The 16426-nt window shown below is 34.4% G+C and overlaps 1 protein-coding gene across 5 annotated transcripts in view; it reads left to right on the forward strand.

Annotated features, from left to right (window-relative positions):
• Window positions 1-16426, forward strand: part of kcc (solute carrier family 12 member kcc) — a 276301-nt gene that overhangs the window by 80251 nt on the left and 179624 nt on the right. The window contains exon 1 of one of the 5 annotated variants that reach the window (XM_090167742.1): window positions 14715-14780. The exons of the other annotated variants lie outside the window; for them this stretch is intronic. Coding sequence (XP_090023868.1) covers window positions 14738-14780 — 43 coding nt within the window. The 5' untranslated portion in view covers window positions 14715-14737. Of the gene's footprint in view, window positions 1-14714; window positions 14781-16426 lie in introns of those variants that run through there. 5 annotated transcript variants of the gene reach the window in all.

Consider the following 16426-nt stretch of genomic DNA (forward strand, 5'->3'; position numbering starts at 1 on the left):
CAGTAACCTCAGTTAAAAGTAAAATATGAAGTTCAAGTTCTAATTTTGGTCTTATAAAGGGCAGCGAAAACACGGAAAAGTCATGAAATTTAAATCTGAAACTATCGTTCTTGTGAAAGATAGATAAATTTTCTATTATAAAAGAATGAAGTGTGTGGTTTATGTTTTACCCAAGTGTTTTCAGAACTTCTAATCCGAATTTGGTGGAAAGTTTAAAAGAGTTGAATTTTCAAGAGGTTTCCCCTTCCCCCACGCGTTCCTTTGTTTCCGATCCCTCGAAACCGGAAGTGGCGTGGAAAAGAGCGGAAATGAAGTATCTTTTTTTTTATTTTGATCCCGCTGGCGGCGAGCGTATATATCGACGCTTCTTTCCAAGCGAGTAATTCTTCCCATTGAAAACCTCGATACACCCGCGTACTTCGATGTTGGCCTCGGTCCAACTGAATGGTCAAAATGACATAGAGGTGATGTAACTCCGAATTCATCGGGTTTTATGGGAAGCTCCCTCGACGGTAATGCTAAGGTACTAGTAGGATCCAGGTACATTGTACTATTATGGCGACTGACTCTTATCCTGTATGAAAGAATACGGCACAGCATGTTGGGTTGGCTGGTTTTAAACACTATGATTAAAATTAAGATTAAAAATCACGACTTGAATTAAGATTTAAATCAAGTTTTTTTTAAATAAAATCATTGATTTAAACCAAGTTATTTTTAATATCCTTGATTTAAACCAAGTTAATTTTAATATCCTTGATTTAAACCAAGTTAATTTTAATATCCTTGATTTAAACCAAGTTAATTTTAATATCCTTGATTTAAACCAAGTTAATTTTAATTAATATCCTTGATTTAAACCAAGTTATTTTTAATTAATATCCTTGATTTAAACCAAGTTATTTTTAATTAATATCCTTGATTTAAACCAAGCTATTTTAAATTAATATCCTTGATTTAAACCAAGTTATTTTTAATTAATATCCTTGATTTAAACCAAGTTATTTTTAATTAATATCCTTGATTTAAACCAAGTTATTTTTAATTAATATCCTTGATTTAAACCAAGTTATTTTTAATTAATATCCTTGATTTAAACCAAGTTATTTTTAATTAATATCCTTGATTTAAACCAAGTTATTTTTAATTAATATCCTTGATTTAAACCAAGTTATTTTTAATTAATATCCTTGATTTAAACCAAGTTATATTTAAATAAAATTAAATCCCAATTTATTTCATTGGAGAAATAGAAACTTGCAAAAACCGTTCCAATACAAAGCAAATTTGAACTAACTAAATTATTAAATAGTATTTAAATTTCATTAAAATTTGCATGATGGGTACGTGCAAAGTATCCATCAATTAGATGGTAAGCAGAGCAATTAATTATTTAAAATACCCTAATTTCATAAAATTAAAAATCCGATTTCAATAATAAAATAAATTATTTATTAATAAATCAAAAACGTGCCAGTCTCGATAAAGTATATATTTATATACTCTAGTACAATTTATTATGACTGCTCTGATGTCTATAATAAGATGTAATTAGACATTTTGATTTACAAATATGACATTCAACGCCCAGGGGTTAATTTAAAGTTAACGGCTTTCGTCTACCTCTCTTGGGGATTAATATTACTACTTTATCCAAGCATTGGATCGTAATCATCCGCCGCACGATTTCATCCAATGGTCAGTTCTGCCCAATGGTCTAATTCTATCCGTTGAAAATCGGAAAAAGAGAAAAAACCCGAACGTGTAATTTCGTCACGTCAAACGTTGATTAGGAATCGGGCCAAACCCGACGTGGATCTTTAATTGACGGTACTCTGGAAGGCGATTGCTATGAGGTCTACGGCGTTGCTCTAATATCAGAAGTAAATGAACCGAAGTTATTAGAATTATCCGGAAAATTGGGAGGAGTTTTCCTTATGGAAATCTAGTTACAGTCCCATCGACTCCCACGATAAATTGCACTATAGAATTGCGGGTACTATATTCCCCATGTAAACGCTGTATATAATTCTGTAATTTAAGCGCGCGCTCTAAACATTACGTGAAAAATCGTGAGCCCGCGTTTTGAAATTATGTAAAGACAGGCGTCATTTCAATATCACGTGTTATTTTATCGATTGAAATGAAACTTAACATCAGAACGGTGCTTAGCGGTTTTCTCCGAGAGGCGGTAGGTGGCGATAGTAAAACTTAGGCTCGATAGTCACTTAGCGCGTGAATTGACGGCTTTTAAAATTCATTTGCGCGTGAAAACACCTCTACATGTTATGGTCAAAAAAGCACGCAAAGAAGGCTGTGTGCCCAAGACATGTACCTGTAGTGTCGCGCGCTAAAACGTCATTTCAAAATCCGTCAATAGCGGTCTGATAACTTTGGTTCATTTACTTCTGCTAATATCGACTACCTCGATTTTAGTACGCTTTTAAGTTAAGCTTTCGTCGTTTTGGATTCCAGGATTTTTCCAGCCTTGTTGGCCGGGCCTTTGTCGAAATTTCGCTTCGCAAAATTTTCCTGTGATATGGCCGCGTAACGGCGGCCGATCGATGCAATGTTCTGTTTGTGTTTGGGAGCCGTTGTAATCTAAAACAAACTGTTTATGAGCCCGGGTATTTTTCAATATTCCCTCTGCCACCTTCGTAGACTGACATACCCTCGAGCTAGTGTATCTTTTCCTTGTGTGCTAAGAGAAAACGCGAACTGTACTTTGTTTCTTCAATATTTTTAGAATTTGGGGATAATGTTTTCGGTAGAAAATGGGTATGGACACTTGATTGTGGAAAGGAAATATTTACGAAGTTTATTTTTTTTTATAAATTTCAGGATTGAAATTCATATAAAAATATCCAACTTGGTTTTTGAGTCTGTTAAATTTTGGGCAAATTTCGCGAGTCTGATAAATTTTGGCAAATGTCTAATACGTTTTGGGCAAATGTTTGCGAGTCTGATATATTTTGGGCAAATGTTGCGAGTCCGATAAATTTTGGGCAAATGTTGCGAGTCTGATATATTTTGGGCAAATGTTGCGAGTCTGATATATTTTGGGCAAATGTTGCGAGTCCGATAAATTTTGGGCAAATGTTGCGAGTCCGATAAATTTTGGGCAAATGTTGCGAGTCCGATATATTTTGGGCAAATGTTGCGAGTCCGATATATTTTGGGCAAATGTTGCGAGTCCGATATATTTTGGGCAAATGTTGCGAGTCCGATATATTTTGGGCAAATGTTGCGAGTCCGATAAATTTTGGGCAAATGTTGCGAGTCCGATAAATTTTGGGCAAATGTTGCGAGTCCGATATATTTTGGGCAAATGTTGCGAGTCCGATAAATTTTGGGCAAATGTTGCGAGTCCGATATATTTTGGGCAAATGTTGCGAGTCCGATAAATTTTGGGCAAATGTTGCGAGTCCGATAAATTTTGGGCAAATGTTGCGAGTCCGATAAATTTTGGGCAAATGTTGCGAGTCCGATAAATTTTGGGCAAATGTTGCGAGTCTGATATATTTTGGGCAAATGTTGCGAGTCCGATAAATTTTGGACAAATGTTGCGAGTCTGATAATTTGCATTACAAGTGCCTCGTACGTCCAAACACGAACTGATGCAAGCGGTTGTTCAGGACCCTGTACCATAACTAAGCTCAATCACATTTTTTTTACATAAAAATGATTGATTAATAGAAGTATAACGCGAGATCGAGCAAAAAAATGTTAATAACGCCCATCCACTCATCTTAGGATTTTTTTAATTTTCGCTGATTTATTGACGTATTTGTACGAGCGATAAAAATGCTTCGCGCTATTGTTTATCTCTCACTTTGAAAGGGAATTTCGGTCCTCTTTCTCGTATGGATAAAGATTTATAGATCGTCCGTTGACTATCCGCTGAAATATTGACAAGCGGCGTGAGAATGAAGCACGCTACGGACTACGGGCCACGTAAAGAATTACACCGTGGTACGGTCAACCGCTCTCGTCCTGACAGTACTGGATCATAATTTTCCCGGACCCCACTCGCTTCCCTATTAATCGCAATCAGGGACCACCTTTCGACGCTACTACTGTTTACTGGACAGTCCGTCAACGGCGAAAGTGAGAGTCCGGGTATTGACAGTGGTAAGGACGCTCGGACTTCGGGCTTGTTTCTACCATTAGTGTCTATATCTCTCTCTCTGGCTCGAACCGGGCTTGCTTTCTGAAAACGTCAGCTCGATCTGTCGAAATGGCCCCCAGTCACGATATTAAACCCAACCCTCTCTATGTAGGAATAAAACGAAGCTGCGGATATATACAGGGTGTTTCAAAAGGTTATGGAAAAATGTTAAGGAGTTGTAGGGGGGATTTGAGAAGTATGCCTGTTTTTTTCCCCATTTTCCTGCGATGAGTTAAAAGAGCGAAAGAGAGCTCCAAAGTGTGGCCTATACTAATAAATCAACTAGGCTAATACCTTAGGCCTAAGTGATCAAGCGACTTTTGAAGCCTTCAATTCAGGTGGCCGGTTACAATGCGTAGGTTGGTGATGGCAAGCCCTGCATGCCACGCGATCGAGCCAACAGCTCCCTACACTAACTATTACCGTTAACCTCAAGTTGTTATGGAAGGGGAAACCGAAGAGCTCGGAGAAAACCCCTTAAACCAGAGGGCAGAGAACTTGAAAACTCTACGCGGAAGGGGTTGTTCACCCAGTGACACAAGTTGGGATCGAACCCGGCTCCTCTTGCTGTGAGGCGAAAGTGCTAACCACTCCGCCCCTGGGAGTAGGCTGCAGCAAGTGCAAAACCAAGCAGCAGGGACTTTAAATACTGTTTAAGTTTACTTTTTTACGCTGGATACCTCGATTAGTTTACAAAGTCCTTTTTTACCTATCACACGTAATGTTCGCATTTCCCTGCTGCTTGGTTTTGCGCTTGTTGCAGCCTACTTCCAGGGGCTGGTAGGCCACACTTTGAAGCTCTCTGGCGCTCTTTTCACTCATCGTAGGAAAATGGGAAAAACAGGCATACTTCTCAACTCACCCCTTACAACTCCTTTAAATTTTTGCATCACCTTTTGAAACACCCTGTATAGAACCGTAAAATTTCCTATTGGAAAAATATATCGAGTTTTTTTCCCGTCCTCACACTCAACTTCTTTTGTATTCCGTTTCCCTCGCGAATCTTTTAGTTCGGGACGAAATTTTTGGTCCAATTTGAGTTAAACTAACCTTTTTTTCGTCGCGTTTTTTTTACCAGCTCGTCTGACAAAAATCGAACGAATCTAGGTTTAAGCTTTTTTTTTATAAATTTTGTTATACGAGAGAGTTAAGTAAATTGTCCATTAGCAGCTGCCGCCAAAAGCAAATATTGGCATTTGTTTAAAGGCGGCGGTGAGATCTTTGCTCGGTGGAGTTTACTCAATGGGGTCGGACACGTGTCCAAAATACTAGAAATAGATTTTGGAAATCTTCAAAGAAACTTGAAAATTATGGAAACCCAATGTAGAATTAGCCTTTAAATGTAAAAGCTAAAAAGTACTTGAAAATGTGCTGTAAATATCTCGAAAATTGATTTTCTAAATAGTTCACTAATTTATTCAAATAAATATACTAGATTTTAAAAATCTGCTTAAATTAAAAAATTTTTATAAAACTGTAATGGGAATTTTGTAGTAATATTTTTCAGTATTCATATAACGATTGAAGAAATTTAAAGGTTTTAAGGTCTTTCCTTTATAAATATTTATATTAGAATTTTATACGATATAGAAATCCTTAGACTTTATATAGCACTTTGTAGGATATAGAAATCAATGAACTGTTTAGAAATCCTTAGACTTTATATAGCACTTTGTAGGATATAGAAATCAATGAACTGTTTAGAAATCCTTAGACTTTATATAGCACTTTGTAGGATATAGAAATCAATGAACTGTTTAGAAATCCTTAGACTTTATATAGCACTTTGTAGGATATAGAAATCAATGAACTGTTTAGAAATCCTTAGACTTTATATAGCACTTTGTAGGATATAGAAATCAATGAACTGTTTAGAAATCCTTAGACTTTATATAGCACTTTGTAGGATATAGAAATCAATGAACTGTTTAGAAATCCTTAGACTTTATGTAGCACTTTATTGGATAAAAAATTCCTTAGACTTTAAAGATTTTTATATCCAATAAAGTGCTACATAGACTTTATATAGCATTTTATAAAAGATGGAAATCATTTAACTTTATGTAGCATTTTATAGGATATAGAAATCATTGAACTTTAAGAAATCCTTAGACTTTATGTAGCACTTTATTGGATTTAGAAATCCTTAGACTTTATGTAGCACATTATTGGATTTAGAAATCCTTAGACTTTATGTAGCACTTTATATTATATAGAAACCCTTACGTTATGGGGTGGCGGAGTGGTTAGCACTTTCGCCTCGCAGCAAGAAGAGTCGGGCTCGATCCCAGCTTCTGGCATTAGGTAAAAAAATCTAAACAACTCCTTCTGCGTTGAGTTTTCAAGTTCTCTCCCTACTAGTTCAAAGGGCTTACCCCCGAGTTCCTCGGTTTCCCCTTTCATAAAAACTTTTTGCGGTTAACGGTAATATAGTTACTGTAGGGAGCTGTTGGCTCGCGTGACATGAATGGCTTGCCACCACTCTCCTACGCATTGTAACCCGGCCACCTGAATTAATGGCTTTAAAAGTCGCTTGATGACTTGGGCCTAAGGTGGTGGTGCATTGGTTATTAACCTAGCTGTTTATTATTACGTTTGGGCATTTTAAATTTATCTTGAATGTTTTATGAAGGTGATTTAAAGAAAGTAAGGTTTGTAAGTGTTGCGAGAAAATTTTTAGTCCCGAATAGTCATCTTTGTACTGAAATATAAAATTAAGTAAATTATTTAAATTCTCATTGAAGTAAAATATAAAGTTAAAAGAATTAATTATTCTAGTCTTAAAATGGGAAAGTCGGAGAATTTTTAAGCTGAAAATATTTCCCTGTATATATTACCAAATTTTAAATGGGCGTAACTCTCTGGTAACTACTAAGCTTGGGTATTAGCCTAGCTGATTATTATGTAGCCTTTTATAGAAATCTTTAGACTTTATATAGCCTTTTTAGGATATAGGCGTCCTTAGACTTCATATAGCACCTTATAGGATATATAAATCCTTAGACTTTATATAGCACTTTATAGGATATAGAAATCCTCAGACTTTATGTAGCACTTTATTGGATATAAAAGTTCTTAGACTTTATATACCACTTTATAGGATATAGAAATCGTCAGACTTTATGTAGCACTTTATTGGATATAAAAGTTCTTAGACTTTATATACCACTTTATAGGATATAGAAATCGTTAGACTTTATATAGCCTTTTTAGGATATAGGCGTCCTTAGACTTCATATAGCACCTTATAGGATATATAAATCCTTAGACTTTATATAGCACTTTATAGGATATATAAATCCTTAGACTTTATATACCACTTTATAGGATATAGAAATCGTTAGACTTTATATAGCCTTTTTAGGATATAGGCGTCCTTAGACTTCATATAGCACCTTATAGGATATATAAATCCGTAGACTTTATATAGCACTTTATAGGATATATAAATCCTTAGACTTTATATAGCACTTTATAGGATATAGAAATCCTCAGACTTTATGTAGCACTTTATTGGATATAAAAGTTCTTAGACTTTATATACCACTTTATAGGATATAGAAATCGTCAGACTTTATGTAGCACTTTATTGGATATAAAAGTTCTTAGACTTTATATACCACTTTTTAGGATATAGAAATCGTTAGACTTTATATAGCCCTTTTAGGATATAGACGTCCTTAGACTTCATATAGCACCTTATAGGATATATAAATCCTTAGACTTTATATAGCACTTTATAGGATATAGAAATCCTTAGACTTCATGTAGCACTTTATAGGATATATAAATACTTTGACTTCATGTAGCACTTTATAGGATATAGAAATCCTTAGACTTTATATAGCACTTTATAGGATATAGAAATCCTTAGACTTTATATAGCACTTTATAGGATATAGAAATCCTCAGACTTCATGTAGCACTTTATAGGATATATAAATACTTTGACTTCATGTAGCACTTTATAGGATATAGAAATCCTTAGACTTTATATAGCACTTTATAGGATATATAAATCCTTAGACTTTATATAGCACTTTATAGGATATAGAAATCCTCAGACTTCATGTAGCACTTTATAGGATATATAAATACTTTGACTTCATGTAGCACTTTATAGGATAAAGAAATCCTTAGACTTTATATAGCACTTTATAGGATAAAGAAATCCTTAGACTTTATATAGCACTTTATAGGATATAGAAATCCTCAGACTTCATGTAGCACTTTATAGGATATATAAATACTTTGACTTCATGTAGCACTTTATAGGATATAGAAATCCTTAGACTTTATATAGCACTTTATATTATATAGAAATCCTTAGACTTTATATAGCACTTTATATTATATAGAAATCCTTAGACATTTTAAAGAGCCAAGTCATACTTTGTTTCAATTTAATTTTCCACCTGTACATATTATTTGAAAACCAAAATGTATAACTCGTTTAAATTTCATTTGTTGAACGTGGTATGTAAAGGGCGTACTTGTTATTTAAATATTTGATCGATAGTTACTGGTACATTTCGTTTAGTTTTAAATCAACCATTTCCGTAAAAAAAAAATTCGTAAAAGTACTTATAGACCCAAATTTACTATCTTTTTCTGGATTCCTAATTATTTCGGAGAAGCATTCTGTCGGTTCGAATAGAATCCTTTTTATGGCTCAAGAATATTTCTCATTCTTATTCAGTAGTGGCAAAACGTCATTAACTTGGCCGGATTTTTTTTAAGCGGAGCTAGTTCCTTTCTTCCGCCAGCAGGGGGCGTTCTGGTATTATGGGCTCCTTTTCCGAATCACTTTCCCCAAAAAATCATGTATCGATAATCCATAACTCTCGACATTTACCTCCCATTTTTTGCGGTCCCTCGTTATATTTTATGCATAATTCACGTGTTCTTTTACTCTTATAGTCGTTTTTCATTTTAAACGCTAGTTCAACCTTATTTTGGGCATTCCGGAATCACTCTTATCCCCGGCGTTTCATTAAAACTATTAATAATTCAAAGCGATTGTCGTAGTACTCGCGAGATTGCTCCTGGTATAAAAAATATATATCATTGCAACTAGGTTCTATTCTATTCGTGTAGTTCGTTCTAGTGGAAAACTCTGCGAAAGACAGGCGTAGGATTCATTTATCTATTTCCGGTTAGGTGTTTTTTTTTCTTTTCCGGAAGTTTTTCATTCAACCGGTACTCGAAGTCAATGTTAACTGAGATTACTAAAATGGTCGGCATTTAACATTAATAATGATCCGAGGAGTTTCGTTAACTGGTCAATAGATGGTGTTTTTTATGCTAGAGCAGAAACAGAGCAGTTATGCCACGGTACCTGGAAAGCCTGGAATTCGAGGAAACGTTAGGGTATTTGAATATGGGTCTAAATGTCAGGGAACTTTTAAAAAATTAGTTTAAATGTCTGGGAATTTGAATATAGGTTGGAATGTCTGATAATTTGAATAAAGGTTGAAACGTCTGGGAATTTTAATACAAGTTGGAATGTCTGGGAATTATAAAAAATAGAATAAAAGTCTGGGAAATGTCAGGGAATTTTAAAAAATTAGAATAAAAGTCTGGGAAATGTCAGGGAATTTTAAAAAAAATAGTATAAAAGTCAGGGAAATGGCCGGAATTTTAAATATGGGTTGAAATGTCAGGGAATTTAAAAAAATTAGAATAGAAGTCTGGGAAATGTCAGGGAATTTTAAAAAAATAGTATAAAAGTCAGGGAAATGGCCGGAATTTTAAATATGGGTTGAAATGTCAGGGAATTTAAAAAAATTAGAATAAAAGTCTGGGAAATGTCAGGGAATTTTAAAAAAATAGTATAAAAGTCAGGGAAATGGCCGGAATTTTAAATATGGGTTGAAATGTCAGGGAATTTAAAAAAATTAGAATAGAAGTCTGGGAAATGTCAGGGAATTTTAAAAAAAATAGTATAAAAGTCAGGGAAATGGCCGGAATTTTAAATATGGGTTGAAATGTCAGGGAATTTAAAAAAATTAGAATAAAAGTCTGGGAAATGTCAGGGAATTTAAAAAAAATAGTATAAAAGTCAGGGAAATGGCCGGAATTTTAAATATGGGTTGAAATGTCAGGGAATTTAAAAAAATTAGTATAAAAGTCAGGAAAATGTCAGGGCTTTTTTGAAATTTTGTATAAAAGTCAGGGAAATGCCAGGGGATTTGAATATGGGTTGAAATGTCAGGGAATTTTAAAAATTAGTATAGAAGTCAGGAAAATGTCAGGGGATTTTAGCAAATTAGTATAAAAGTCAGGGAAATGTCAGGGAATTTTAGAAAATTAGTATAAAAGTCAGGAAAATGTCAGGGGATTTTAGAAAATTAGTATAAAAGTCAGGGAATTTTAGAAAATTAGTATAAAAGTCAGGAAAATGTCAGGGGATTTTAGAAAATTAGTATAAAAGTCAGGGAAATGTCAGGGAATTTAAAAATAGTCTGAAAGCCAAGGAAATGTCAGGGAATTTATAAAATAGTATATAAGTCAAGGAAATGTCAGGGAATTTAATTTTGGTTGCAGATAGGAAATGTTTACTAAAATATAGATTGAAAAATTAAAACATTTTGGCACAAAATAAGTCAGGGAAAATCTGTGGATGTGGTCAGGGAAAACCTGAAAAAGTCGGAATTTGAATCTGAAAAACTGACTACCTTGCAGAGCAACAACGATGTCAGAACGTATGGATTTTGCACTCAAGCTCGCGTTGAAAAATCAACGTATTAATTTACAAGGAAAAATTAAGAGTTTTCTGTCCAATCGTTAGTCTTATTTTTTCTATTAAACCTTGCTATTTAGAAGAGGAGGGTATTACGACTCTCGATGGCTGAGGTAGATAAGTCACATTGCTACTTTAAATTTGAATTTTAAAATCAAAAATATTTTTATTAAAATAATTTTATTTTCAAGTTCGTAGTTCATTTTTCTGTCAGCCAATATTTTTAACCTAACTAACTTTTTATTACTTCAAGGCGAGGATATAGAACCTTGATTAGTGCTTCCAAACCAATTCTCAGATAAAAGTTGCGATATCTGACCTGAACAAAAAGTTACGATCGATCAGATATCAGTTAATCTACATTTCCGTACAGATATTATCAGATCAGTTGAATAATTAAAATCCGAAACTAATCTGAATACATTGCAAACCGATAGAAAGTGAGTGGATTTCAGATACCTGGCAGTTATCGACTTTACATATTCCACCATTAAATTGTTGTTTATTTTATTTGCCTGTGCTATATTTATTTATATAGGAATATATACTGTATATATAAAATAATAATTCAGATAACTGTTCAGCTAATTGAATCTGGTTAGGTTAATTAAAGTTCAAATCGGTCACTTGGGATAATGAATAGGATACAGTTTGAGATCAGCTTTCTCGTTGAGGGGAATAAAACAGATTAACCTTAATTGACTAACTAAATATATTCAGTTATATGAGAGTAGCTACTTGAATAATCCGTTGGAAGCACAAGCCATGCGCCCCATAAGACCCAACTTACATTATCATGGTTCGTACACTACCTGGAAAACCTGGAAACGTCAAGGAATTACAAAATGTTTCCAAAAGGTCAGGGAAAAGTCAGGGAATTACAAAATGTTTCCAAAAGGTCAGGGAAAAGTCAGGGAATTACAAAATGTTTCCAAAAGGTCAAGGAAAAGTCAGGGAATTACAAAATGTTTCCAAAAGGTCAAGGAAAAGTCAGGGAATTACAAAATGTTTCCAAAAGGTCAGGGAATTACAAAATGTTTCCAAAAGGTCAGGGAATTACAAAATGTTTCCAAAAGGTCAGGGAAAAGTCAGGGAATTACAAAATGTTTCCAAAAGGTCAGGGAATTACAAAATGTTTCCAAAAGGTCAGGGAATTACAAAATGTTTCCAAAAGGTCAGAGAATTACAAAATGTTTCCAAAAGGTCAGGGAAAAGTCAGGGAATTACAAAATGTTTCCAAAAGGTCAGGGAAAAGTCAGGGAATTACAAAATGTTTCCAAAAGGTCAGGGAAAAGTCAGGGAATTCCAAAATGTCCAAAAAAGTCAGGGAATTTTAAAATGACCGCCAAAAAAAAGTCGGACAGATAAATTTTGAAAGATGCACATAATTAATACTTTTCAAGATTTTACCTCAAACCATTCATTTATTCTACAAAAATGATCAGGGAAAATTGGACAATTTGGTCCGGGAAAACCTGGAAATGTCAGGGAATTTAATTCCGGAAATTTTGTGCGAACCCTGCAGAAGGAGTTGTACCACAAGCTTGGATCGAACCCGGCTCCTCTTGCTGACAGGCTAAAGTGCTAACCACTCTTGCACCCCAACTATGCCATCTTTGGCATGTCCACCTTGTTTCTTTAAACAGTTGTTGAGGTCAAATATATAATTTTTTTCTGAAAATGTAAATGTCAGTTTCTGTGTTCGTGACGCTATCACTTTAAGGCTTTGAATAATTGCCCTGACTCGACAATCTTGGTCTCATGTCTTAGTAAATAATAAATTTGAGGAAATGATGTATACTCCAGACATGATTATTCATTTTCGAGACTTCTTATAAATTGGATTAAGAAAAGAATTTTTTCTCTTTTATTTCGGTAACAGTTTGAGGTCGATCTATAGAGGATTGGGGGAATGACTGAATGGCTTTTGGAACAGGGATCATATTTTAGCCAAAGCGAGAAAAATCGCTCCCCATAAAGCAATGCTGGTAAACTCTTAATATATTTATAGCTTTCCGTTGGGCTGTATACTAATCGGACTAGATTGATGTCTTGAATTTTATGATATTCTTGCTCATGCAAACTTAATTTATTTCGTTTATTGCATTATACAGAGAAAGTAAGATTTTTGTGTCAGTAAAGGCCTAACGTTTTTGCTAAACATTACTGGCCAACTTGGGTTGCCACACCTCAGGGAAAAGACTGGGAATTCAATTTTCTTTTGACACTTTTTGAAGCCAATTTCACTCTAGATCTATTCCAAATTCTATGATTATCATTTATTTCTTTGAAAGTTTGGCTAATTTTTTTAACGTTGCAATAACCTTTTTACTGAAATACAAGTCCATTTAAATTTATTAATTTCTGATAAAAGTGAAATATAACATAAACATTTTGGCCTTAAAAAGTTAGGGAAAACCGGGAAAAGTCAGGTAATTTGAATCTCAAAATTATGTAACCCTTGTATACTCAAGTATGATAATTAAAATATAATTAAACTAATAGGGCAGCATGACGTAGGTAATACGTCACCCATGTTTTTTACAATTGAAAAATAAAATCATACCAGTATGGCGGTCATAGCCAAAGGTACGGCGTGACGTCATGCTGCCAAGTCACTATTAACCTTTTCAATTTCCATAGAGCCACGTAGCGGACAACGCGATAAGTTCCAAAAGTATAATACTAGCAGGGAAGCTTCCGTCTTTACCCACTGGTGTCGCTGCAATCTAGACAGTAGTAGAAAAATTGTTACCTTCTAGACTCCGGATTGCCACAGGTCATAAAAAACATGGAAAAGTCAGGGAATTTGAAAGTCGGCCTACTAAATCAGGGAAATATCAGGGAATTTTAAGAATTTGAGACTATTAACTATAACCTGAAGAGACACCTATAAATTATATAAAGCTCTAAAATTTAAAATCTTTGCCTCAATGAAAATTTATAAACGTGGTAAAAAAACAGGGAATTAGAAACTTAATATTCTGTGAAACCCCAGATAATCCCTTTAAATAAAGTTATGTTTTCCCCCAAATTTCGAAATAAAGCTTGTTTTTCCCAAACTTTTTACTTTACTAGCTTTTAATGACAAACATGTAGTAACATTTTCAGGTACAAAATAGCAAGGCGTCGAATCTGAAACAGGCTGTTAACACTCTAGCCGCTCATTAAGAAGCCGGTACTTACAAGTATTCGCATTGTTTCTAAGACAACCCCTTTCAACTTTTTAAAACATTTTAAAAAAGAAAGCTATTAAGCGAAATTTTTCGTTCCCGTTTGTTGAGATTTTGACGTAAATTTTTTATCACATTTTACCCTCTCCCCCCTCGCGTGTCGTTAGGCTTAGCCTGCCCTTTTTTCGGCATATGCAAATAATTCAGCACCCTCTGTTGGGAAAATAAAGCGTCTGCTATCTGAGTGCTAAATTAAACGGAAAGATCGTCGTATATCGAATTCAGAGATAAAAGCTGTGTAGACTTTACCCATTTCCATAGTAGACCAAACTATCAGGATAAATGGACGTTCCCCGACTTGTACCATCGAAAGGAGGGATCCAAATGAAACCGTACTCCAAACAAATGACTGCGCGATTTTCTGTTTTTCGTTCGTCGGATTGCAATTGTACCTTTGCGTCGAATTTGTTTGAAATCTCGTTTGGTTGTCCGCCCGACGAGATCAAAGTCTGACGCTGCTTGGTCTAGAATCAACAAGCTTGCATTATTCACGTACCCAGAAATTTGATTCCTCCTCTGATATAGCCTTTTTTTTGGACGCGTTCAATTTTGATAACGTTGAATGTTATGGCTGTAGTATGCCAAGCTTATATAATGGAACCTAAAATTTTCAAAAGATTTGTACCTCACTCTAGCGGTAAGTTGTTTGATTATTTTTTAAACTAATACTAAATATTTGTTTTTGTTAATATCAAACTTTGGGTTATGACTTGGTTTTTATTTGGTCAATTGTATTTCAAATCATATGCGTACGAAAAAGTGAAGTTTAGTTAATACAACACTAGCGCCAGCTGTAGTTTATTCTATCTGTTGGGCAAATAAATAATAAATGATCGAAATTAAAAATAAAAATTAAGTTAAGAAATATAAAATTTTGAGTGAAAATATGAATATTATTTGTTAATTTGTAAGCGATACTTTATTAGTTGATTTTAACGTAATTCGGGCGTAATTGTGGATTATTAGGTTAGATGGCGCCACTGTATCCACGTCGATATTATTCTCCTTTTTGTCGAGATTTCCATCCCCAGCATCTTCCGCATCCCGGATCAATACTCGGAAGATCCTGCGGATCACCTTTTTGGATTTCGATCGAAGTCTCCTTTTTTCCTGACATCTTTTACTAAAAACTCGCTTTATAAATACCATTTTTTATTAACCAAATTAAATATTTTACACTAGTTTATAATTTAATCTCTGTACATAATGTTTAATAATTCGGCGACAGTTTGGTCTAAAATCCACTAGATGTCGCTACTATCTCGAGAAATCGTCCCAGAGGAAAAAAAATCGCTATTTCGTTTTATATAAATATCGTTTTATGGGTATCGTGGGTAGAAATGTTGTTTATTCTGGGACGCATGGGCCGATATATTGAGGTCCTTCGACCTCCAAAATCGATAAAACTTGAATTAAAATGTCATAAACCCTCCAAACCTTTCATAATAATACTGTATATAATATTGACCGTTGGATGTCGTGCTGGCTTCATTCCGCAAATGACAATTTTTGGGGTCATCCGAATTCATCGCGGAACAATACGAGGATTGTCCGAATGTTTATTATTTATTGATTCTCTTATACTTCGAACCCCAATGGTCACTGTTAGCGGCGCGGCGCTGCGTAGATTACTTTATCAGCTCGCGACGGTACCTGGAAAACCTGGAATTCCTGGAAAAGTCAAGGAATTTGAATATGGGTATAAAAATCAAGGAAAAGTCAGGGAATTTGAATAAGGATATAAAAATCGGGAAAAGTCAGGGAATTTTAAAAATTAGTCTAAAAATCAGGGAAACGTCAGGGAATTTTAAAAATTTGTCTAAAAATCAGGGAGATGGTCAGGTAAAACCTGGAAAAGTCAGGTAATTCGATTGTGAAAAAACTGTGGCAACCCTGACCAGGTTGCGTATTTTATTATAAAGGGCAGGTTTGATTTATTAATATCACCTTTATCATCCTAATTACTTCCGCAGCCGAGGTTTTTTCCCTCCAAAATAATAAATGTATGTACTTTGCGCGTTATCTTCTATAGGGAATTGCAATAATATTTTTTTATTATCAATTCATCGTTTTTTCCCTATTTATCAAGCCTTTGTATATATAATTTTTCTCCAAAGAATAAGAGTGTCTTAAAAAAGAAATAAGTACGAGAATACCAAAGACGTTTATTCCTGAAGAGGTCGTTGCTATGGAAACGGGAACTCGTTTGTGACGTTACTATAAAATTATCTAAATTTTTTCCTATTTGTGGAAATTGAATCAACTTGTAAGAGGATAAACAAA

Source organism: Leiobunum rupestre, chromosome 3 (assembly GCF_980474605.1).
Source record: "Leiobunum rupestre chromosome 3, qqLeiRupe1.1.hap1, whole genome shotgun sequence".
NCBI lineage: Eukaryota > Metazoa > Arthropoda > Arachnida > Opiliones > Sclerosomatidae > Leiobunum > Leiobunum rupestre.